The 24,908-nt window shown below is 40.6% G+C and overlaps 1 protein-coding gene across 1 annotated transcript in view; it reads left to right on the top strand.

Annotated features, from left to right (window-relative positions):
- LOC139728996 (transforming growth factor beta-3 proprotein-like) overlaps window positions 1–24,908 on the top strand; it is a 51,954-nt gene that overhangs the window by 18,108 nt on the left and 8,938 nt on the right. Inside the window, exon 2 of the mRNA XM_071639922.1 lies at window positions 13,763–14,062. Coding sequence (XP_071496023.1) covers window positions 13,763–14,062 — 300 coding nt within the window. The remainder of the gene's footprint in view (window positions 1–13,762; window positions 14,063–24,908) is intronic.

Here is a 24,908-nt window from a genome sequence, read left to right as displayed (position 1 = left end):
CCCTAGTAGTAGAACGTATTTATAGTACTAATGTGATGAACACTTCCTTTAAATTTTGTAGGAGGGATGGTCTGTGAAAAATTGCGAAGTATTATAATGACTGAACAAGACAGTAGTTAAGTTACTTATCATATGGTTGTCATTCCGTTTGTGATCTTCAAAGGTTATTCCTTTATTTTTTGTGACCGTACTGAGAATGTATGCAAGACTTTAAGCAGAACATGGAGGAGTATAATGGAAGACCACATCACCTGTTCAGAATCATTGGTTTATGGTGCTGTCAGAAATCGTGCACAAGAAGAGAGTCAAATTTGTGACAAAGAATCAACCACCGAGTCAAAAAATTGAAATGGCGATAACCTTTCCCCGTGGATACACATCGGTTCGTCGAGGTCGCACGCAACCCCCAGTATGTTACTTGTTATTTTGTGAGCTCGCGTTGCATCTTGGGATCGTAGCAAAACATTTTAAATTGACGTAATTTCAACTCGTGATGAAGTTCTTTTGCATTCAATTCTCTTTTGTATGAATTTAACTCTTGGCAAATTGTTTTTCCCCCAAATTGTCATTCTTTTTATTACTAAAATGTAAAAATTTGTCAAACCCACTTTAGCAGGAATTTTAGGATATAGAAGTTATTGACTACACAAACACCCTGCACATTTCACGAATATTGAAAAATATCAGATAGAAATAGGGCTCAACCTAGGTTTTTCCCTCTCTTATATCATGTGATAAGTTCACATCCGACATGCAGGATGTAACTCGCTAGTTCTTATGTGTCATTTGTTTTCTCACCAATCTATTAATGCATATTATATAAGATAGTTGTAGGGTGAAGTAAACTAGGGGCATTTAATTACATCAAGTGTGAACGGAAAACAGTATGTGTGCGTATGATATATATAGGCCTATTGGATGCATATTGTGTGTATACATGTGTGTCTGTGTGTGTTTTTGTTTTATTTGTTTGTATGTGTGTATGTGTGTGTAAGATCACATTTAAATTTGTGAAATTTGGAAATGAAAATCAGGTAAAAGAGAAAAATAAGACAAAGAGTATACGTTCTTGAAAAGACTCACGAAGCTTAGCGAGGGTGCATGAGGTTGGAGACACGGAAAAGCTTGCTGCTCTTACCGCTCGCGTCTTAAAAGTCGAGATGAGATGTGCAACAACATTTTATTCTTGTCAAATAAGATAGATAGCATTCATGTCCACAAAGCTGTAGATTTAATAGCTATGTTTCTCGTTGTCTGGCGCTGCGTTTAGTAAAGCTCCGTTTAATATCTGTTTTGTAGCGTCGAATGTGTAGATGACCTGAAGAAAAAAGTCATTATCATATAATCGTACCAAGATGTTTTCATGATAAGCATTTGTATTTCCTTTAGTCTTTCTTTCATCAAGTTTCTTCCTTTTTTCATCGCTTATTTTTGTCATTTTCTGTCCATATGCGGTTTGCTGCGAGCCCATGGACAGCGCCAGAACGACGGTGCGCAATTTGTTCTGAAAACAGAGAAGAAACACAACTTGTCTTGCGGTTTGACAGGGTTGGTGGTAGAAACGAAATCTTCTTGCAAAATAATGATTGAAACTTGTAGCCAATAGACCGACAGTCGTCAAATGCAACACGCTCTTCATCGGGAGGACGAGTGTGGGGGAGGTCGGAGTAAGCACAGACTTTAAGTAACCGTGTATAGAATATCATTTTTTCCTCAGTTTTCGGGATAAAAGAAGAAAACCAGAATCACGCATTCTTTGCAGTAGTCAATTCCAAATTGTATCGAGTGCACACGTTAATAATTATGAGAAGCCTGAACTCTATAGGTATAGCTAATAGCACGTGAGCACGGGCTTCTAATACATCATAGGTAACTACGGACATTTCGCCATAACTCTGATCTACCAACAAATATTATTTTTGTGCTGTACTTTTCTGTTTATAATTGTGTGTATATATAGGTGATCATTACACAGCAATCTATCAGATATATAGGTGTGTTAATCGTAAACTTTATGAACAAGGGAAAAATTCCCAAGAGACCAAATTGCATCACAGAGGGGGTGTGAACGACATCTGTAACACCCTCCCACTCTCAACGTAGATATGACTACATTTTCCCGCATTCCACGCCTCGTCAATAACTTTCTTTTTTTTTTTTGGTGTGTGTGTATGTGTGTGTGTTGGGGGGGGGGGGGGGGTCCGGCGTCAAATTCAGTCAGAAAACCTAATCTTCGGGAAAATACAGACACCGACGGATTTGCCCCTTACCCTCTGATCAAAATAATATTCTTTTCCATTTCCGAAAATAATACAAACCTCGTTTAGGCTTTCAACTCTTGTAGGTAAAAAAAGAAGAAGAAGAAAATAAATAGGAAGGATGCTGGAGGGAATTTCCTTGAAAGAACCAGTGGAACCACTTAAAAGGAGAAAGGCATTGAGTAAAGACTGTAACAACAATAAGAATTACCTATACTTGTGTGACAACCCACCCAGGGAATGACCGGTGATCGGTTATATTACCGAGGGGCCGGTGCGGTTGTGAAATTGTAGCATTATTGATTAAGCGTCTCGATGGGATCTGACAGGGGCAATAAATGCTGTGGAAATGGAGTAATATCTGAGCAAGGAGCTCCTTGATCTGAGCGAGGGTGGTGCGGAGGGATTGTGTGGTAGGGTTTTACCTCTTGTAACACGGATTTGGGACCTGTTATAGATTCAATTTCGCGCAACTCGTGTAGGCTTTTGACTTTTGTTGACAATGTCATTCCATTCTCGGCATGATTGGAGCGGGAACCTTTTTCTAGAAATTGGTATTATTTGTTTGCTAGATTGTTTTTTTTTAATATGTTGCTTTTGTTTTTGTTTTTTTCAAGTCGTCCTTCTATCGAGAAGTGAAATAAATTCTGACTTGAGTACAGATTTCTGTAATATAGCCGATATCATCGTAGACGATGTATAGGCAAGGTATTGACAATACGCGAGATATGATTGAGTATGTGTACGCATACAATACCTTGATGATAATGTTGTAATGGTGACGATTAATGTTTGATTATGATAGCGGGAAACATGCTGAAGGCCTATAGGTTCTATGCATGATCACGTTCTTGAATCTTGCATTCTCGGGGGCATGTTGTTATTTCCGATGATCTTGCTGCTATTATTGGCCAGGTAACCTCGTTTTGCAGAACAATTTGATCGAAAACTTGCACGAAATAAACACTGTTTTAAGGACACCTGGAAGCTGGTCTAAGAGAAAGTCACTGGTTGACGGCAAAGGAAGTTTTACTACTTTCATTCGCTGATTGCTTAAGAACTATTATCATTCCCATTAAAGGAAGCATACCGACTGAAGCAGAGTTAAAATTAACGTGATATATCCAAAACGCAAATGAGCAAATCATCCCTCTAAAAGGCAGCTAATTACCTAATGTGTTGCAAAACTGAAGAACTATGCATTAAGTTGTAGAGACTTGGGAGTTTGTGGACAAGGAATGAGTTGTCTTTCTTTGTCCTTTTGCCCTTCTTTACGCTGGTGGTCTTTTACATCGCAGGCATCGAGTCAATAATATCATCGAACTTGTGGACTGAAGCAAAGTGCGAAAGTCTTAAAGCAAATGGACTCAGACCTAAACGTCATTTTGTCGAGTTAGAATGGGTAAAGAATGAAAGGAGTGCATGGATATATGCCTAGTGTGTCTCAATTATGATTTACTTGGGATTGAAGTTGCCTGATGCGTGAAAAAAAAATACTCGCCCACGACTTGATGCTTTTCCCGAGGTTCACGCAAGGAAAATGGGACAAGAACCAAATAAACGGGCTAAGACAAGACAAGACAAGACGACCGCCCTTGAACGCTTACAGAACTTCCTGACAAGTTGAACAACAGGACTAGAGGATGGCACGTTGTCAATGTCGGATATTTTTGTTGTATGTATTTTGTAAGGATATTGATATAAGATGTCACTTTCTTACATACCCAGGCAAGTTTGGGTATCCATTTTACCAGTCCATCTATGTAGGAGTATGAGATTACTTGTTTTGGCGGAAGGAAATTCTACGCGCATTCGAGATAAAGGAAACGAGACGTGAATTCGGTGTAGTATTATGATTTGACGAGGCTCACCATTGCAATCGTAAGCAGTTCCGGCATTCTGTCACGTACATGTAATAATATTGCGGTGGTCATTTTTTTTTAAATGCTGATGTATTCATCTTTATCATGTACACGCTAGGGAACATCTATGTGATAACAGTGTGTCCCTATATGTGCGTGTGTATTTAGCCTCATGGAAACATGACAATCACATTGCCCTCCTCAAATTCGATGTGGCAGCGTTGGCTTGGGCGTTCTGTTGCTTAGGTTACTCCGAGTGGCAACTCTACCACCCACATTGTCCGCGAACATTCCCGCTAGTTAGTCCCAGTTCTGCCTCTCTGCCGATACGTGCAAGAGGCTTGCCCGTGCACATAGTTGAAATCCATGACATGACCCTTGTCAACCCGGAATGCTCCGCCGGTGATTCTGTTCGGGAGAGAGTGAGTGTATCCGCCGAGTACAACTCATCGCGCCAGGAGAGCTATTAATGAATTTCGAAGAAGTTCACGTTTTCGTGGCGGATAGGGGGCAACTGTGTGGGTACATGGGAGGAAAAAAAGAAGAAGAAAAGAAAAGCGCGGGCAAGCTAGCAGTCACTGGCAACAGGTGTAAATGTCGGCCGTTGCGGCGGCGTGATGGATGAGGGCCCCAGGGTCTGCCCGTGTCCTCGTTAGGGTTACACCGCCTCCAAAACAAGTCCATTAAGGCACCACGTCGAGTTGCGAGACCGCGCAAACCAGTCTTCCTTTCCTATTTGCACGGCAATCTCGATTGTGTTTCAGGCAACACTGTATAACTATGAAAGGTGAACTTGAGTTTTGCCTCCTCTCGAGGTCGATATAAGATTACTTCAATTTCTCTTCGCTGTATAATATGTGGATGTAAGTTGAAATAGTCGCTTGCTTTCCTCTACAAGATTTCTTTATTTTCACCTCTTAACCAGTCGTCTTTTTGTAGATTAGATACGCTGATTAAAAAGAAAAGAAAAACATAGCACAATGATCAGGCACTTTCCCCTCCTAGTTGTGTTCTGTTATATTAAAAAATCAGATTCATAGAAAGTGTATTCTCGTGAGACGCTGAACCCTTTGCTACAGATGAATCACTCATTTACAGATGATTACAGCTCATCGAGTAATACATTCGCCCGTTGACCTTGATTTAACCACAATAATCGATCTGTTTACTGTTTTGGGCGTATTTTCTGCTCTTGAGCTATTGATCGATGAAATTATAGCATACCGAATATCCTGTTCGAAAGCAGGTGGCGTACACCAAACTGATGACACATTATAGGTTATCAGATACATGTGACTTCTTTTTCCCTCTTCAATGCAACCGTTATGTGGGGTATACCACAAGAAACGGCATGAACATTGACGTTTTACTCAATGTACTCCGATAGTAAAACTCCACTCAGAGCCCATCGTGACCCGTATTGAGTAAAATCGAATAAGCCATGCAATGGAAAATATCATTCAAATTAGACAAAAAAGTGGGCAAAGTTGACAGAATCTTAAACTCACTCGTTTTCATGAAACACTGATACCTTGAACATGGAGGCTTTTGTATTTAGCTGCGACAAGGCACTAAATAAACTGTTGCCAAATTCGAACTACTTTGTGGTAGACTTACAAGAAGGGATAAAACCTTCCATGGTATTACGGACAGGCGTTAAAACCTTTCTTTTCAAATACTTACCCGAAAGAGATCGTAGTAAGGGATAAAGCTCATGTCAGATGGAAGTTGGCCCTATCATTTGAGCTTAGTCACCGTTATTCTGTAGTTCTTTTGACGACGTCATCGGCTAGACTTTGTTGGTCCAATCAGGGAAAACTCTCACAGATGGTCACTTATGACGTCATTGCGATCCGCAATGTATATCCCGATGTAGGAAGCGCTTCCGTAGATAAGATGACACACAGAAGAGAAAAGAAAATACATGTATAGGCCTACATTAATTTACAAATTTACATCCCATTTACATGTACTGGTATACCTTTAATGTTGCTATTCTTCACACGATAAACTGAAAATGGGTTTCTGTTATAAATACGGGTACTAACAGCACATTATCGTGTTTTTTTTTTTGTTTTTTGTTTGCTTAAGTGTGGTTAAAAAAAATCCAATTCATCTGATTGTAAGGCTTTGCAAAGGACAATAATATGTAAATCAAAGGCCTGAGATCTAAAGGCCACTACAAAATGCTTCCTTAAGTTCCTTTATCACACACAAATAGATATTTGCTTGCTTTTCAGTTTAAAAAAAAAATTGTTGTTTCATTGTGAGGTCGAACAAATTCTGTCCTCCCATGTTCATTTCTTGAAAGACATGCAATAGACTGCTTTGTTCCGGAACTTTGGGCAAATTTAATTATTCTTTCTGTCTATCTGATATCGGACAAAATGCCGCAAAGTTGTCGACATAAACTCTGAAAAGGAAAATATTCTTCCTCTTTTCCGGCTGTCATCCCAGAATTTTAGCCGTTGCCATGGCAACAATCGACATAGAAACCAAGTATCACTCGGCGCTGCCACGGGGAGTTGGCCCGCCAATGGCGCGAGGAAGACAGAAAAAACAAGTACTGGTGACTTCTCAGCGGCCCTACTCTCTCCACTTCAATTGTAGTAGAGCTTGTTTTTCGACCCTAGAGTCCACAGCTTTTACACTAAGTAGAGCGATGGAACTTACCGGCGTAAACGCTCCACATGTACGCCAGATGTTCGGATCTCTTCTTTTCCCCCGAGCCCGGTGGAAAAAAAAGGTGGTTTGCTCACCAGATTTTACACCGTGGCTCTGTGGGTACTTCACGGAGGAGAAACAAAACCTTGGGCAGCGATCTCTGCGGGTATGAAGAACTTGGTAGTATAGTGTTGATGCTTGTCGCGATGAATCATTGAAAGAAAGGGGAAAAGAAGAAAAAGAAAACACCCGACAACAACATTTGTGATTGACGTCTTGCTTTTTCTGCATACATTTGAGCGTGCAGTAAGCTATAACATGGTCCAACCGAAAGGCAACGATGACTGCGTGGCCTGCGTAAAAGGCAAAATTTTGCATTTGAGACGGAGCACTGAGATATAACAGAAAACTTGATGTCAATTCAGAAGGCAGATCTATGTTGTGATATTAACCTAGTCTTTGAATCGCTCGCTCGCTCTCTCTCTCTCTCCCTCTCTCTTTCTCTTTGATGTAGATGCAATGTATTATTTTTTCGAGAGGTATAGGGGTGCCCCATAAATTTTCTCAGAATATAATCACAATTGTTTCGGTGTCCAGGTGTTTTCTTTTTCTTTCAACATTGAAATATATCTTTTTAATTGCGTCAGAAGAATAGAACACTGAAAGCTTGAATTTATAGAGTATAGCACAGAACGTAACTAATTACACACAGCACGGTGTCTGGTCAGGCTAAGAACGTAGCTTTCAATATTGAAAGAAACAGAGAACACCTGGATGAAACAATTGCAATGATATGCTGAGAATTTGTGGCACTCCTTCACGTCTCTGGCAAACAACACGTAGCTAATGTAGCCGTCTCATTGTACAGGATGACTTTACATCTTCAAGAGCAACGTGCACACAAGCTATCAAATATGTATGTGCGCCCTTCCTCTTACCTTAATCTTTCCCTAAATCAAGTCAGCGAGTTTGATTAACCCATGATATTAGAACTCTCTGTCATACTATTCAATACAATGTGGTGATAGTATTAATAAAGATAATCTTAATATAGAACATTGCACTGCTTTATATACATCAAGCTGCGTTTGTGTGATTGGCTGCGTGTGTGTCTGTCAACGGCCTGTGTGCACCGGTCACAGACGGCCCAGTGTGTCAACGTTTGGCTGCATGCATGCTGAACACGGGGCCAGACACTGCTCTGAGCGAGGACACGACCCTTGCCGTGCATCATCCATTGATGGGCCCAACCTCTGGAACGATTATCAACCAACGGATCAAATTGTGCAAACCGCCATAAATGATCTTCAGAAGATATGGAACTGGTCATCCATCATGCGAACGTGTCTTGCCTGCTCGGCTGTCGGCGGCTGCATTCCCGAGTGTCTCGCTCTGCTGTGGAGCTAAACGGTCAAAGGGGGGGGGGGGGGGGGGGAGGGGGTTAGCAGTATATGTTTTGAATACCAAGGCCAGCCAAGCAGATGGGATTGTCGTGGTATGCGCCAAGATTTTATGGCCTTGCATAACGTATCAAGTACTTGCAGTAGACTGTACCATGTAGACGATGTGTGCGGTGTTTCAGGGTTCCTATGTAGGGAAACTTGCTCGTTCTCCTAAGTCCTGCCATTTTTTATACATTTCAATTCATTCATCATCGCATTCATTAGTTAAAAGTGAAATCATTCAGATGCAAGCAAATGTCTGCAAGACTAAGTCAAATTGGAAAAACATGTCATGGTCCAAAGAGGCCGTTTTCCAGACCTCTGAACGCAGTGAACATCACAACGACACTTTTTGTTTTGTTATTTGCTCTTTGGTTGTGTCTGCTAAGGAATGCAGCTGGAATGTATGCAGTCAGAAAAAAAAAGTTCCCACATGCTTTGGTTTATTATTTTCTCTCTTTCGTATGTCATTTCAAAGAGGAGGATCCATAAGTGTGGAGGTAGGGCACCTATACATTCATAATTGCATGCCATGAAAACGTTTTGTCGCTTAAAATGAATGGGGGATTCTGGATTCGAGTCCTGGTCGGGGCGAACGTCCTTGGACAAAATGTTTTATGCCGATTATATTCCTCTTTATCTATCAATACGTGTAGCAACGTTTACCTCATTAGGGACAGGTCGCTTTAAGAGAACACTACTTACTATAAGACTACCCAAGGTGGACAGGCTTACAAGATGGTGATGATAACGCGCTGCTCAAGCCATTGTGGTACAGTGGATAAAACATTGTAGGGCCTACTTTTAATCGAGATGTCTCTTATAGTTTGTATTCGCTGGAAGCAGCGTTTCTGCCCGTGTGTATCAAAAACAGTAGACCTATATCCAACAAAAAATAGGGGCATATTTACCTCCTGTCGGTCTTAGTCTTATCTATTAATCTATAAATAACCATCATTATCTCAAAATGGACTTCTGGCGGCAGCCAGATTAGTGGTAGCTAGTGTCATTGCAGGTGATTTACACAACCACTTATCAATCCTAGACTCGGGAGTAACTGCTTTGTTTCATTGACCTGTTTTAACGATGGCAGTATTACTAATGCAGCATTTAACAATATGTTGTTTGTTTATCTGTTTCAATTTTATAACAGCATTAAAACAAATGATCGTACTTGTGATCGAATTAGCACGGGATCGATGGCTTTTTGTCTTCTCCGGAAGATTAAGCAAATAGGGAAAGAGTGCCTTGAGTAATACGGCAAGAAGGTAACACATATCAGACAGTCCTTCAGTAACGCTCTGTTGTGATATAGAGAGATAATGATGTATCGTTAAAAACGAGCAGTTCTTTCACTGATCTACGTCTGTAAGAATGGATCATGTACCAAACACCGATCTTGTGATACATTGTACAGGCCTACAGCAAATGAGGTGGCAAGCTGACATTATCAAAACCATTGACTTCACAACCGTCTTCGTTTATTGCAGGCGGTGTGAATCCAACATTTCCATCTTGACAAATTATTCGTATGCTTAGAACATCTATATGAGTAAATTGCGTTTTATGTGGGGCTCACATCTTACTACGAACCAAGGTTAGAGACATCATGAACATTTTTCAGTTTCAGTCAAGCCCAAATTTAGTCCAGTTTCATAGTTTTATTAGGTGATCCGAGTATCCTCTCGGATCACCTTCTGTATCTGTACTGATTCTTTGTTTTCTTCTTTATTCTTCTTTCTCCTCAAAAGTTGTGTAGAGGTTAGCTCAGAAAGTCCTCTGCCTATCAATTTCAAACTTATACCATATATGTATCATGTCCCAAAGACGACAGATCTAGTTCTATTAATTATTCTTTCCTCACGTCTCACGATCGACAAATTGCATGATTGCTTCGTTATAGTATTCTTTTATAATCATCTGTTCTCAGATAAACAAATACAAGAATTAGAATGAATCTTTGAGAAAAAAAAAAATCATGATATTACTACTGTGCGTAGTCATTACAATGTTGTTACCACCAGAGTCACTGTTACAAGAATATCGATCGTTACAGTGAGTTGTACACCGTCCATCCATTCATCCAACTTGTGTCCGGGCCCATATACCATTAAAGCTGAGGGGAATTGTCACTGTAACTTTCTTGCCAGCCACACATAATAATTATCAACTTAACACTGTAAACTCTGTAAGAAGATTTGCAAGCCGAAGAAGATTTGCAAGCCGTTTTGTGTTGCCGTATCGCCACCCTGTGCCTTTGTTTACCAGGGATTTCTTGCCGTTAAAGTCGCTTGACAGTCACTTTGAGTTACCATTTCTGGACGTCTGCATAAACCATGTGTCAGACTCATACATCACCAGGATGTCATGGATGCTGTATTTATAGATCGCGGGTGGTACAACATGTGGGGTCGGACGGAGTATACGGCTATCATGCATGTGTCACCAGTGGCGTCGCTCGTCTCTGACGTAAACATATTCTACCATATCCAGTAATGAAAAGCATGAATATGTTGCGGTTGGTTTTTTTTTTTACTTAATGACAACCTTGTGGGATTGAAGAAGCCAGGGTTTTGCTGTATTTGCTCGCAGTAGTCCCAAATGAACATAGAGGTCAAAACTATGTACCGAGGCGAATGCTATAGGCCCCTGTAGTTTAAAAATACATGTATAAGCAGTGGCACCATTTTGATCTTCAAAAACCACATTACGGGAACAATAAGTGAAGAAGCCTGTAGACCTATACATCATTACAATTATGTCAGGCTATGGGCATAAGTTTCATTTTTTTTCTTGTTTTTTCCTAGAACTCTCAATGACTTCATTCATGTAAAACGATTAATCTTACTACCGAGTGCGTTATGTTGTAGATCCTTCATCTATCATACTAGTAATAGACACTGTCAAGAAAGTTGTATATATTACTTTTTTTTTTTGGGGGGGGGGGGGGATCGAAATAAAAAGAAAAAAGCAGAAAGTAAATTCTGTATTGTAGACGAATCGTCCTGGGGGGATTTCTCCGAACTCGAGACACGGATGTGTGTGTGTGGGTGTGTGCTGTGTATGTGTGTTTGTGTGACAGCACATTGGTGACGACTAACCGCCATCGCCGATGGGCATGGTTTTGGTCGGTGTGTTGTATAGGTACACCCGCAGGAATGCCTCGGCCATGACATCAGCGAAGGACCCCTCGGGGTCAACCACGCTCTGCACTTTGCTTGACACGCACGATGGCATGTCCGTCATCCCGAATAGAAATCATACTTCTTCTCTTTTTTTCCTTTCTTCTTCTTCTTCTTCTTCTTCTTCAACAACCCTGGCAGTCGTTGATGGTTATGTTGTTTGTGACCATTAGTCGGGTTAGGGGAGGGGAGGAAAGGAAAGAGCCGTTAATATTTAGGCCTATACGCGAAAGCAAGTTTGATTGCATGGTCTTCCATATTGCCGAACGCATGCCCATATATTTAACGTCAAGCACGCGCGGGTCGATATGGCGCCCAATAACACAATAATAGATTGCCAAAGACAACAGAGCACGACACGGCCCTTGAAAAGATATGATGATCTACAACTCTGCTAATTAAAAGTTTATTAGGGTAGCTGGCTGAAAGAAGAAGATAGGGAAAAAAAATCAGCTGAGTATAGGCCTAATCTAATTTTGTGATGTGTAAACACTCTCATTGATATTTTCCCTTTCTACTTAATGTAATAAAGGACCTTTCAAGAAAAAAAAAAAGGCAACACCTTGTGCATGAAGTGACGTTGCATAATTCACAAGAAAAAACACTTTGCCATGTTGAAGAAAAACTTCCGGCAAGGTACAAGCGTTTCTTGGGAAGTCATTGTGATTAAACCTTACAAAAAGTCGAAAACTTCAGCCATGCAGTAAACAAGCATTTTGTATTCTATAAGTTCTACTATGATCTACTAGTACTAGTACTACTACTACTACTACCACTACTACTACTACTACTACTACTACTACTAGTACCAGTACTATTACTACTGCTACTACTACTACTGTTACTACTACTACTACTACTGCTACTACTACTACTACTGTTACTGATACTTAGTAGCAGTAGTACTAGGCCCGCTACTACTACTACTACTACTGCTGCTACTACTACTACTACTGTTACTGATACTTAGTAGCAGTAGTACTAGGCCCGCTACTACTATTACTACTACTACTACTACTACTACTACTACTACTACTACTACTACTATCTCATGCTACTCTGATGAGGTCCAGTTTTGCTACTAGTTCTACCAGTTCTTAAATTGCTAGAAATTTCAGACAAGCAAATTAATTTGACACATTCGGAAGCAATCGCATATCCTGCTTGTGTACGCGTGACACATTACTTCACTAAAAATGATGAAGTCACTTCTCGTCTAGGTTTACCTGTGTTCAGACGCCTGAATGTGATTGCAAGCAGGGGCAATGTTTATAAACTTAAAGGCGGTGTTGTTCCGCATTCGGTCAAACGTAATGTGGCTACATTTTGATTTTCCCCTTTTCCCCTTCGTCGCGTAGATTCAATAAATGTACATAGCTCATCGATACGGCGTGTTGTGTGTTTATGGGAAAGGTCACTGAACTTGCCAGTAAAAAGAAAATGGCATAGTTCACGTGACACCTGTGAGGTCCCCAATGTCAAAGCATCAATCATGACAGCAACTGGCTGAATGAGAACTGAACGCGTGCATTTCACCGCGGTCGTTCAACCACGCACAGGTGTGTGGCAAATAATGGTCAATAAAACATTTACCATTCACCGTCGATCGATCCCCGCCTCTTGGGAGGGAAAGGACGAGGGGAACACTGGTGTTTGTTGTCACCCAAGATCATTGCGTTTTATATGGCTATTAATCCCACGCATTTACATTTCAGGTTCATAGTTAACGTCTACCATTCAAAGTAGCTCCTGTGACGGCGAACCCTTTCAATTTTGCCACCGACAAATAAACCGCACAATTTCACATTTCGTTAAATATTCTGAATACCTTTTTATGAATTTAATGTAGAGTGATAATCGTTTCATCACACATTGCCAAGCCGTTTCTTGGATGGTTTGGATGAGAGAAGTTTAGAAAAGAAAGAGAAAAAACAAACAAACACGACAACAACACCGAACAGACAAGTTGTTTCATCAACAGACGGAATTTGTCTTAACACTTGAAAGTTATCATTAGTGTATGTTCCCTCTTTGCTTTTCCTGGTCAATACCAGTGAAGACAAGACAATAACTAAGAGAGTATACTACAAAAAGCTGATATAAACTGAACATTTTATTTCATATACCATTATTCTGGAGGTATAGGCATACTCTCCGTTTTATCATGTGTTCTGCTGGTCAAGTGGACAAGAATGGTTCACTATTGTATATACATTATGTGTGTTTGTGTGTGTGTGTGTGTGTGTGTGTGTGTGTGTGTGTGACATGTACTTGGTCTCAAGATATCACCTAGCTTAACTAGCAAATGATGGCATTTGTTTAATTTCTCTTTTCCCTCGTTTGTTTTCTTCCAGACGATAACTACGCGATGCAGAAAACGGAGATATCGGAGTTCCTAAAATTCGACCTATCGCCGTTACAGCAGAAGTCGGGCGGGAACGAAGTGACGGAGGCCGAGTTTCGAGTGTATCAGGTGCCGAACGACATGACGACCGAGACGCAACAGATCGACCTCTTCCAGCTCCTGCCGTCGAACAGCAGCACTTCGGACCTACGCCGGAGGTACTTGACAAGCTGGACAGTCAGCACCGACAGGTCGGGATGGCTCTCGCACGACGTGACCGATGTTGTGAGGGAGTGGGTGGTCGATCCAGGTGAGGACGAGTCCTTTTTTTTTTTTACTCTCTCCCTCTCTCTCTCTCTCTCTCTCTCTCTCTCTCTGTAGAAAAGTGTGGCAAGATGTTGTTTACTACAAAAGCGTATGTTATCTGTCATTTTCGCACGTTATATCAGAGAGGTGGTATGAAGCATTCCCATATCCATTTAAGTCACCGTAAGATTTTTTTTTCAAAGATTTTCTAATTGGCCTGAAATTCACCCTGACTAAAACTCCGTGGCGTCAGAATGAAAAGTTTACAAAGATTCTGTACTAGAGCTTCAAGAGCATCATGTGGATCAAGGATATAAATTGTCACGGAGTTCTTTCTCCCTACCTTTGTTTTTTTTAATGTCGTAGTTTGCACCCTTGTTCTCAATTCTTACTGAAACATTTACTGAATCATCGATTTTCATCACTATTTAATTTTTTCCCTAAAATTTCTTCGAAACATAATAGTAAACAGAAAGTGACGACGAGAGAAGAAAACAAAAAAAGTATGACTCTGGTACTAAACACCACGAAACTGAGTCAAACAACAATCCCCTATGAACATGATTTTTTTTTTCACTTTGGCACTTGGCTTGTTTGTTTGCGAAACTTGGCGAACTTAAAGATCCTGCTGTGAGTAAGGCATGGCCTGAACTTTCCAAAGATGGGGGGGGGGGGGTGTGAAAGAGAATTCAGTGGCAGATAAAGAAAGAGAGAAAGAAAGATGCAGAGAGTGGGAGAGGGAGAAATCAAACTTGGAACCAAACCAAAATCAACCACAGGACGCAACATACCAAGTATGACGACTTGAACAGTAAAGTCTGTCAGCCGACGGACGTCCGTATTTTCCCACTTGGGTCGCTAGACAGCGTGCAGTCCTCGGCCATTACTCATACGACAATTTTTCAGACAGCTCAGCGCGGCGGGGTACATGAGGAATGTCTGGATTGAGATGCCCTACGTGTGGCTGTAGATGATGATGATGTTCTCCTGTACAAATAGTGGTGGGCGTTGCCACCATCCCACTCCCTGCTTCCCGGACACATTCGAGCACACCTCAGAGGTCCTCATCTCCTTATAGCAAGACAAGATCGTGACTTGCTGAGCGCCATACTATATTTATAGCCCATCAGGTTCGATGTTTGCATGGAACACGGTCTTACTCGTCAGATACTGCTGATAGCCACGGACAGTCTTTTTTTTTTCAAGCACTTAAAATCGCTTTCAAAGCCTACTGCTTTTAGAGAGTTTTAAAGAAGACATGTTTTTCACGTGTCATTTTCAAAAGCAGATCTGTTGGTTGTATACCTTTCTCAATGAATCAAATCAAAACAAACTTATTCCTGCCATGCATCGAGTTATTTTTATGACTAATATCAGAAGATGTTCACCCCATTGAACCAGATTTAAAACCATTAGTAGGCCTAGGATATTGTTACAATATACAACAGCATGATACCGTCTATGTGGGTTTACAGCAATCTTGTCCGTGGATATCTCACAACAGACCTCCAAGTGAGTGACTTCAGACATTCCAAAACATTCTTGTCATGCGCGTAGGTTCCCTTATCGTTGCACTTCGGAAGTCCCCCCCCCCCCCCGACATCCTCCCGTTAACCGAGCATTGCACATACAAACATTCCCGCATCCGATACTCGTCAATAAGGAGAACCGGATCTGATGTATTCTCGCCTCGTCTGACGATGTCTATCTTCACCAACACCGATCCATCTCCCCTCATCGTCACCCCAGCAGGGGACGTTTCTCCTTCCGGTCGCAGTACCGCAAACCGCTTCTCATGTTCCTACGATGATGACAAGCAGTCATCAGGAATAACCTTCTTTTTATCTTACCTAGACCAGTCCCTTGACCACTCGCCGTCGGTCGCGAGGTTCACTGGGGGCATTACGGATAACAGTATTCGATCAATATTTCAACATTGATTCGCGGGTTAAGATTGTAACGATTTTTGCAATCGAAGCGTGTGGCGGTTTCTGTGACCGGAAATCATAGAAACCGCCTCAGTCTTTACGCACGAGTCAGCCTTGAAATATATATATATATATATATATATATATATATATATACATGCATGCATATATGAAATGTATTACATACACACACACACACACACACACACACATATATATATATATATATATATATATACATGTATAATCTCTCTCTCTCTCTCTCTATATATATATATATATACATGTATAATCTATATATATATATATATATATATATATATATAGTATCATTATATGATACTACTATCGAAAGTGTCAGGTCGACGATAGGTAATCTTACGAACGATCTGTCGATATCTACAGAAACTGAAATGCACCTTTAAAGCTACAACCAGCAAAACATGATGTATAAGTCATTGTTACAAATGGCATCGTATTGCCCTTATACACTAACAACTCACAATACTTTCCTGTCGTGCATCCCGTGGCGTTAGCTGTCGTGAGAAAAGTGCATCGTTGTTTTCAGCTCGTCTTCCCGAGGTTCCCGCTACCGTATCGGGGCGTAGCCATTCGTTCCCCGTTGGTTCGGCTGCGGATGGGGGAAAATCAGCGTGCCCTGGGTGAAATGGACGCAATTCATTACAGCCCGGTGGCATTTTTATCGAGTCATGGGAGTTGGCAACAGCGACAAGAATTTCCAGCACGCAAAGGCGAGGGGAAGACAATCGGATGGAAATTTCAACTAGGGACGTGGAGAGGCATACAGAGGGACACAGAGCACCAATTAATATCATCATTATACTGTATCATCGACTTTATCATCATCATCTTCTTCTTCTTCTCCCTCTCGTTCTTTCTTTTCTTCTTCTTCTTTCTCTTTTCTGCTTCTTAACCGCCTTCCTCCTTTTCGCCCTCCTCCATTTTTGTGTGTGTGTGTTTTTCCATTATCCCAATTTCCTCTCCTTTCTGTAGTTTCTTCACCGACCATATCAAGTTTTGTCACAATAACGTAAAAGAACTTTTGGTCGTGCGAATTATCATTTCAGAGTGCGTATGTATACACATGTAGTTTTATCACGCGCATCATGTAAGCATGCACGAACGCATGTCAATCCATTCACTCGTTATTCATGCCTGCATTCACATACCTGATCGGATATGAATATTCAGAATCTATTTGCTACAGTACTCATTGTCTTCGAATGCAGCAATACTGATCCTAACGCTCAGTTCCTCGCAAACCAGATAACTTGAAAGTCAAGCTTTCTTTTTTTAACTCTTTGAAATTGATTCACGTTTCCTCCTATCATACTCACCCTTGGCATGAACATTTAAGTTAATGCTGATCTTACAAAGTGAGTCTAAAAGCTTGTTAAATTCCCGGCATTTGGTGACATCCGGATGAGGCAAAGTACACAACTTACACTTCACTGCAACGAATTTTCTTCAATAAATCATACTTTCTTCACGCTATGTGAAAGACAATCAAAAAAGAGATAACAGCGAGGTTTGAAGTTTGAAACCGAAAGCGATTTACATCTATGATTGATTTCTATCCCCTTCTCAGCGGATGCGTTTGGTTGCCTCTCTCTGGACTTTTTTCGCCCGACCTCTTCAGAAAACTGACAAGAGTTCATCGTTCTCTCGAAAATCTATCGCGAGAATAGGGGGAGTTAATGGGGTCAGAGGCAGTCGAGCGCATTGCACATAAGAAATGTTTTAGCGCGCGAAAACAAGGTCAGACAACGGGGTTTGCTCTTGGGGTGCAGTCGAGCCGCGCGGAGCGAAGTCATGTTACAGAAAATGTGGTTCCGTTTGTAGTTTACTTTCGTGACAACATGCTCCTCAAAAACTTGGGAGTTTTGAAAGTTGATCTCGACGCGGAATACGTCTCGGGGCGGACGTGCAAAGAGGCCGGTCGCGATTTGGAGTTTACGGACCTCATTTCGTTCGAGGCTGACGGCGAGGGTACACAGAGTACTGCTCATTACGTCAGCGTTTTCCCCCCTGTACTTTCATAGCTTGTGCTAATCATGGCGAAGGACATCGTATGACGTAGCAAACAATGAGTCGATTATCCCCCCCCCCCCCCAAGTAACGTTCAGAGTTCTTCCTAACAAGTTCAAGGCAACTCTGTTGCTAGGCAGCAAGTTACACCACACATCAAGAAAGGTTCACATGAATTGGGGGCCACATTTATGATGTGCATTGGCGAGGTCTGATACTGGTAAAGACAGAGCTATTTTGGCTCTTTATGGTCTCACCTGTCCCCCCACCCCACCCCATCCCATCCCCTTCTCAGCCGACGGCAGTGGAATCGTCCCTATTGTTGCAACAAGCGCCACCAGTTTGTACCTTTTCATAATTCGTATGGCGCAGATTTTCCGCATCAGTGATTACCCATCAATCGCACCCCAGTCGTTCCATTCTTTTGCAATGTCAGTGGGACGAGCCATAGCTTGAGAGCAAATATTTTGATTTCGGAAGTTTTCTAAATCATCGCGGGTGAAATCCCATTGATAATTGTCATACCATAACTGCTGGATTGTGTGACCGTGTGGATGAGCAGGGACCCGTCCCCCCCCCCCTAATTTCTCACGACGTGGAGTTGAATTCAATCTGTTCTCACAATTAACAGAAAATGTAAATAGCAACTTTTCAGTATGTGTGATTGCGTTTGTAAAAACGTGTTTATTTTTATTGGCCTACGTCCTTTGTGGAATTTACGTATGTATTGAATAACTGTGATCCAGAAACACCCTTATTTCCCAAAGAGAGAAAATATTATGCTGCTTTATATATATATAGAAAGACATTGCACCCAGACTCAGACTGACAAAGACAAACACACAACCATGCATGTAGGACGCACATACACATACACACACACACACACACACACACACACACACACACACACACTCACAGAGGAAAACTTGTCTACCTTGCTTGTGACTATTAAGGTTTCTATTGAGAAATCACAGAGCGCTCAAAATTTACCATTACTTTGCGAACCGTAAAATCTAAAAAAAAAAAAAACACGACGAATTGCAGGCCATATGTATACCTGTAAATGGTGCGGGAAAATACCAATGTTCATGTATAGGCAAGCATCATGATATTTTGTGGTAGAAAGCAGGGTATATTTCTGTCAGGTTTAGATTCTTGATATATAAACGATGAAAAAAGTGAATCAAACAAGTGTTGTCTTTAAGTGAACCCACTAACCCTACACCCGCACCCCCCCCCAAAAAAAAGAACACACACATTAAAAAACAACAACAACAGAAGTATAGGAGGAGGAGAAGCAGAAGATAAAGAAAAAAAACATGTAATCTACTTTTAAAGATCCCTTACGAAGAGAAAAGACGAAAATCTCCCTACATGAATACAGCCCTACCAAGCCTACACACACAAACACACACACGTACACACATACACACGCACACACAACCACACACTCACGGATACAGACTACTGCATACAATTAATACTAGTAGACTGTGCTTTTTCACAGTGGAGCGAAGGTGTTCCGTTCAAACAAGGATGTGATGAAACCCTATTGTCTCACCTCCCTGCCATGGTTAAACAAGAAAAGCTGGAAGGAACAGTTCTAGTGCAGCACAAACTCAATGTCATGTGAAGAGATTCGATCGCTTCCCAGAAATGAAGATTGACTACCAAAAAACAGCAATTCTCCAGTCAATCAATCATCTGCTCTTTTATTAATAGGCACATCAGTAACCTGGCATTATCAATGATAAAGAAAGCGATCTCCAAACTGTAATTGGGTGTAATCCAAACTGATTACATAGCCCTCCATGACCGATTAACCCGAGGGTTCGTCATATTTTTAGTTATGATAATTATGACAACATGAAATACAACTCGACTGAAGTCATATGAGAATATGGGAATGAATGAAAACAATGGAAAGTTTATTGTATCATAAAATATAATAGAGGTATGCGTGCAGGGATATGCGTTGACCTCTACATCAATAAATCTATGTCTCAAACTCGTTCCTTCCAGCTCGACCTGTCATATAACATATTGACCTGTAGGTGGTAACTCATCGCCTACGAGCCATCGCAAAATCTTCTTTTATTTGACGAGGGTATTCCCCGCCTGTGTCCTTTCTCGTGCCGTACACTATCTGTTTAATCTCCTCGTTTGTGAACCCGCGAGCTTCCCGCAGCAGCTCCCGCCGAGCAAAGTGCAATAGGGAAGTCACGTGATTGTAAATGATGCTCTTCATGAAAGCCACATTGATTCCCCTTTCAAGGGGCTGTCATTTCTTTCCTTTTTTGAGACGTCTTGTTTGCTTTTATTTTTCGCAGTGATTGACAAGTAAATACAACTTAAAGGGATAGTACAGTATTGGTTGAGATGAGAATTGGGCCTTTATATTTTTGCAAGATACCAAGAAAACACTTATGATATAGTACAGAGCATACCATTTTAAGAGGAATTCAAAGTTTATTTGATGAAAATCGGGTTTGGAATAACTGAAACATCCAAAAACAAAGTAAAACAAAGCGATTGTTACAAAGTGTGGGTCCCACACTTTATGAGAATCGCTCTTTTTTGATATCTCAGCCATTTCAAAACCAATTTTTATCAAATAAATGTCGAATTCCTCCTAGAATTGCATGCTCTTTCATATTTCATATGAGATTTCTCATTATCTCACCTAAAAATATTAGAAACCTGAAATTAGGTCTCAACCAGAACTGTACGATCCCTTTAACCTTCAGACATATGGAGTTTCTCCTTTCATTGTATGATTACATTTCTTTGCACGTATTATGTATATATGAATGTATGTATATATGTCTGTTTGGACAAACTGACGATAGACAAGTATTGTTTAAAGAGAGAAGACCGTTCAAATATCCTATTCATCACGGAATGAACCAACCACCCGTGTATATAGTCTTTCGTGACTACAGCTTAACGACAGTGGTGCCATTTTGTAAAGATTCCAACCAGTATTCCTAACTTCGCTCTCACGAAAAGCTGTGAAAACGAGAAATTTGTTAGTGGCGTCGCAACGCGTCGGACCAATCATTTAAAAGTCATGAATGTGTAAATAAACACAAAAGCTAACTTATGGGACCCTAGAAGGTAATCTCTCGTGATACAATCGGCTGTCATAATGGCCGTCATGCTGACATGGCTGCTGATATACCCCTCACTATATAATACAGGCTAAAACACATAAAAAAGTCAAAATGTGGGCATTTGTTATCACTTTTTTGTTGTTGCTGCTATTTGCGCTTTTTATGCTGTGGTAAGCGTCAATGTAAAGTCTATGAATCCCTTGGACAGAGTCATCAAGGAAGTGCGTCTAAATATATGTTTTGAATTAAACTTTATGATGTATACTTCTTACAAATTGTCAACATTGAAAACAAATTCAGTATCTACAATAAGAAAACAGCGCTCCTCGTCCACTTTTATCTGTAAAGGTATATTTAAAATAATGCGTACAATGACGCCTTTGTATAAAAAGCGCAAACCAAAATAAGGAAAATTTAAACTAAGTATGAAAAGAAGGAATTTCAAGTGATCAAGTGATGATCTTAAATTCATTAAAGGGAACAAGGAAACAAGCCCTGCAAATTACAAACATTGGAACAACCTTAACTAGAGGTGACCCTCAAAAGTTTCATTCTTCTTATAAACCATGAATTATGCTCGATGTCTTACTTTTATACCTCACAAAATTGAATTCCTAGAAGCTTCTTCTCTGTTCGGAGAACTCTGAGTAGAGAAGGAGTAAGCTTCACTTTAAAGGAAAGAAAAATGTCTTCAAGAATCATGATTTTGCGATTGTGATAATCACGTTATCCTAAATTGCGCTGCGCAACGCGAGCGGAAGGCCCAGTTTTTTCAAACAGTGAGCGTGTTTCGCGGGCTTAATAAACACGGTTATCTCGATCACTGTGTTTACCGCTCGCCCAGAGTTCTCTCTTTACTCTCTTGTAATGGAGGAGAGCGATATGGACACGGTTCAGCCCAGGCGAGTAATACTCCATTTCCGAACTTTGCTCGAGGATCAAGTCTGATTTCCCGCCAAAACCTCTGACAACTCAAGCACGATTGCGTCGCCTTCATGCTTCGACCAACAGGACCGCCTCTATATGGAATGACTAAGGCATAGCGACTTAAGATACTGGGGCCGTGTGTGCAGTTCTTAAGAGCCTTGTGTACCTTTTTTTCCATTCATTGATAAATGCACCTACCTTATACTGCGCTATAATGAAATCTACTGTTTTCGTTATTTCCAAACAAACAATCACCGATCTTCAAATGCTTAAACCCAGAAAACGTTAAAACAGTATCAATTGAAGGTTGTTCAATTGAATTCTTCTCTGATGCTTCTCAAATATTATTGAACGCTTTCCGGCATATTAGATTTTTCTTTTAAGAAGGCAATATTATCGAAGTATATCACATTGACGTTCTTAAAAAAAAAAAAAAAAAAAAAAAAAAAAAACCACCCCCATTTCCTCACCTCAGCTGCTCGTTATATTTGAGTAATTATAATCAGTGAAGAGAGAATATCCCCAATGCTTTGGAAAATGCCTTATCACTGTTATTTGCTCAAAGCCTTTTTTCCCGACCTACGACGTATCACGACACGGGGGCATGACTGGGCTAAATGATCATCAAATTGGCCACGCGGTAGTCATGGTTACTTCCGAGCATCTGGCATCTGTCTTCGAAGCTAGAAGACGATGGCAGTGTGACATGTGAATCTCGCTTTTACATCATCATTTCTTGCTTTCGCTTCTTGAATAGGGAGAAAACCAAAAAAATACCGTAAACGAAGTCATCAAGCAAGGAAAGAAACTTCCTGTTTGGCTTACTTTCTGTCACTGCTCCAGTTTTTTTTTTTGTTGGAACAAACTCCCCTTTTACATTCAAAACGCTCTGAATGTAGACAAGTTGAAATAAGTGCTCAGAGCTTATCTATTTGTTTTTTTTTTTTTTGCTGTATGCATATCACAATGTTCGTAATTATATTCTGTACTTTGATTCAACTTATGCAGTTGTTAGTATCGAGGCGCTTAGAAAACCCCGTTTGAAGCGCCATGTAAGTGTTATTTATTGTGTTGTTATAATCCATGTTCATTCACATACAAAAATAATCATTGTTATGTGGACATATCTTTGGTAGTAAATGTTTTGGTTTTCGTGATGTAAAGCATGTAAAGTATTTCATCGAAAGCTTCATTCCGATGGATCAGTTAACCTCCTATTCTAATCAAGCACAATCAAGGACATGATAAAAAGAAAAGCGCACTACGGATTTTATAAACAACTGCACATGATGTTTGTATTCTCTTGAATATTTCTTCCAATTGTTTTCTGCTCCAAAAGTTAACCTATACAGTCACAGTGATCATCATAAAGTCCCAATTACCAACACTTGCTATTTCCTTTCATTGCAGTTTGTCCCCTGTCGACGTTCATGTCGACGTTCATGTCGAACTACGTGGTTGTGGTTTTGAGATGCAGTGTGCCAGTAAAAAATCTTTGAAGGGACAATCACGCATCAATTCATATTCAGTTACAAGTGCAAACCCATTTCATAGGTACTAGTAATTGTCTGTGCATAAATTTCTGCAACATCTAGATTGTCGTACGAAGCGAAAGCATTATGCTAAACTGCATGGTATTCTCTCTCTACACAATAATTGAGCAAGTAGATTAGTAGAGTGAGTGAGAGGAAATAATTGTTCTTATAATTTTTGAGATCAACCATGAAGTTACGTCCTACATGGTCAGTGGCGTATCTAGGGGGGGGCAAGGGGGGCACGTGCCCCGGGCGCCACTCCTTGGGGGCGCAAAAAACGAAAAAAAAAAGAAGAAAAAGAAAAAAAAACGAAAAAGAAGAAAAAAGAAAAGAAGAAGAAGAAGAAGAAGAAGAAGAAGAAGAAAAAAAACTCGCCCGGAAAGGGGGGGGGGGAGGGAGAATGGTGGGGGGGGGGGCAGAAAACCAAATCAAACAAGATAAAAACAAAACATGATGATGACTCGGACAAAATGACAATGTTTATTGTGTTCACACAAGAATTCCATGTTCTGTCAGCTGAAATACAAAAATTTTCGGCTCGCTCGCTGCGTTCGCTCGCCAAAATTCATATAAGTAAAGAAGGTAAGAACAAAACGTGATGATGACGAGGACAAAATGACCATGTCTATTGTGTTCACACATGTCATTTTATATTTAGCAAGCAAAATGTTTCACGGAGCAGAGGCTGCAATTTCTTTCGTTCTGAAGCGATCGCCGATTGGATCAAAAGAATGCGCTAACGGTTTCGAACATACGGGGGGGGGGGGAAGGGGGCGCAAAAAAATCAAGCAAGATTAGAACAAAACGTAATGATGACGAGGAAATATGCAAATTTCGGCTCACTCGCTCGTACAATTTAGAGTATCTTTTTCAAGTCCACAGTTTGTTGGTATAAATCGTTATCTATAAGGCCGTCACTATTATCTTGATTAGCATTGTAAGATTAAATAAGCAAAAAAATGACAAGAATTCCATGTTTTGTAAGCTGAAATACCAAAATTTTCGGCTCGCTCGCTGCGCTCGCTCGCCAAAATTTATCAAAAAAAAAAGAAAAGAAAAGAAGAAGATAAGAACAAAACGTGACGATGACGCGCACAAAATGACAATGTCTATTGTGTTCACACATGTCATTTCATATTAAGCAGGAAAATGGTACACGGAGCAGCGGCTGCAATTTCATTCGTTCTGAAGCGATCGCCAATTGGATCAAGAGAGGACGCCAACGGTTTCGAACATATGGGGGGGGGGGGCAAAAAAAACAAATCAAAAAAGATAAGAACAAAACGTAATGATGA

Source organism: Diadema antillarum, unplaced genomic scaffold (assembly GCF_040938485.1).
Source record: "Diadema antillarum isolate AM-2024a unplaced genomic scaffold, OU_Dant_1.0 seq00000209_RagTag, whole genome shotgun sequence".
NCBI lineage: Eukaryota > Metazoa > Echinodermata > Echinoidea > Diadematoida > Diadematidae > Diadema > Diadema antillarum.
This window is presented reverse-complemented; position numbering and strand designations above follow the sequence as displayed.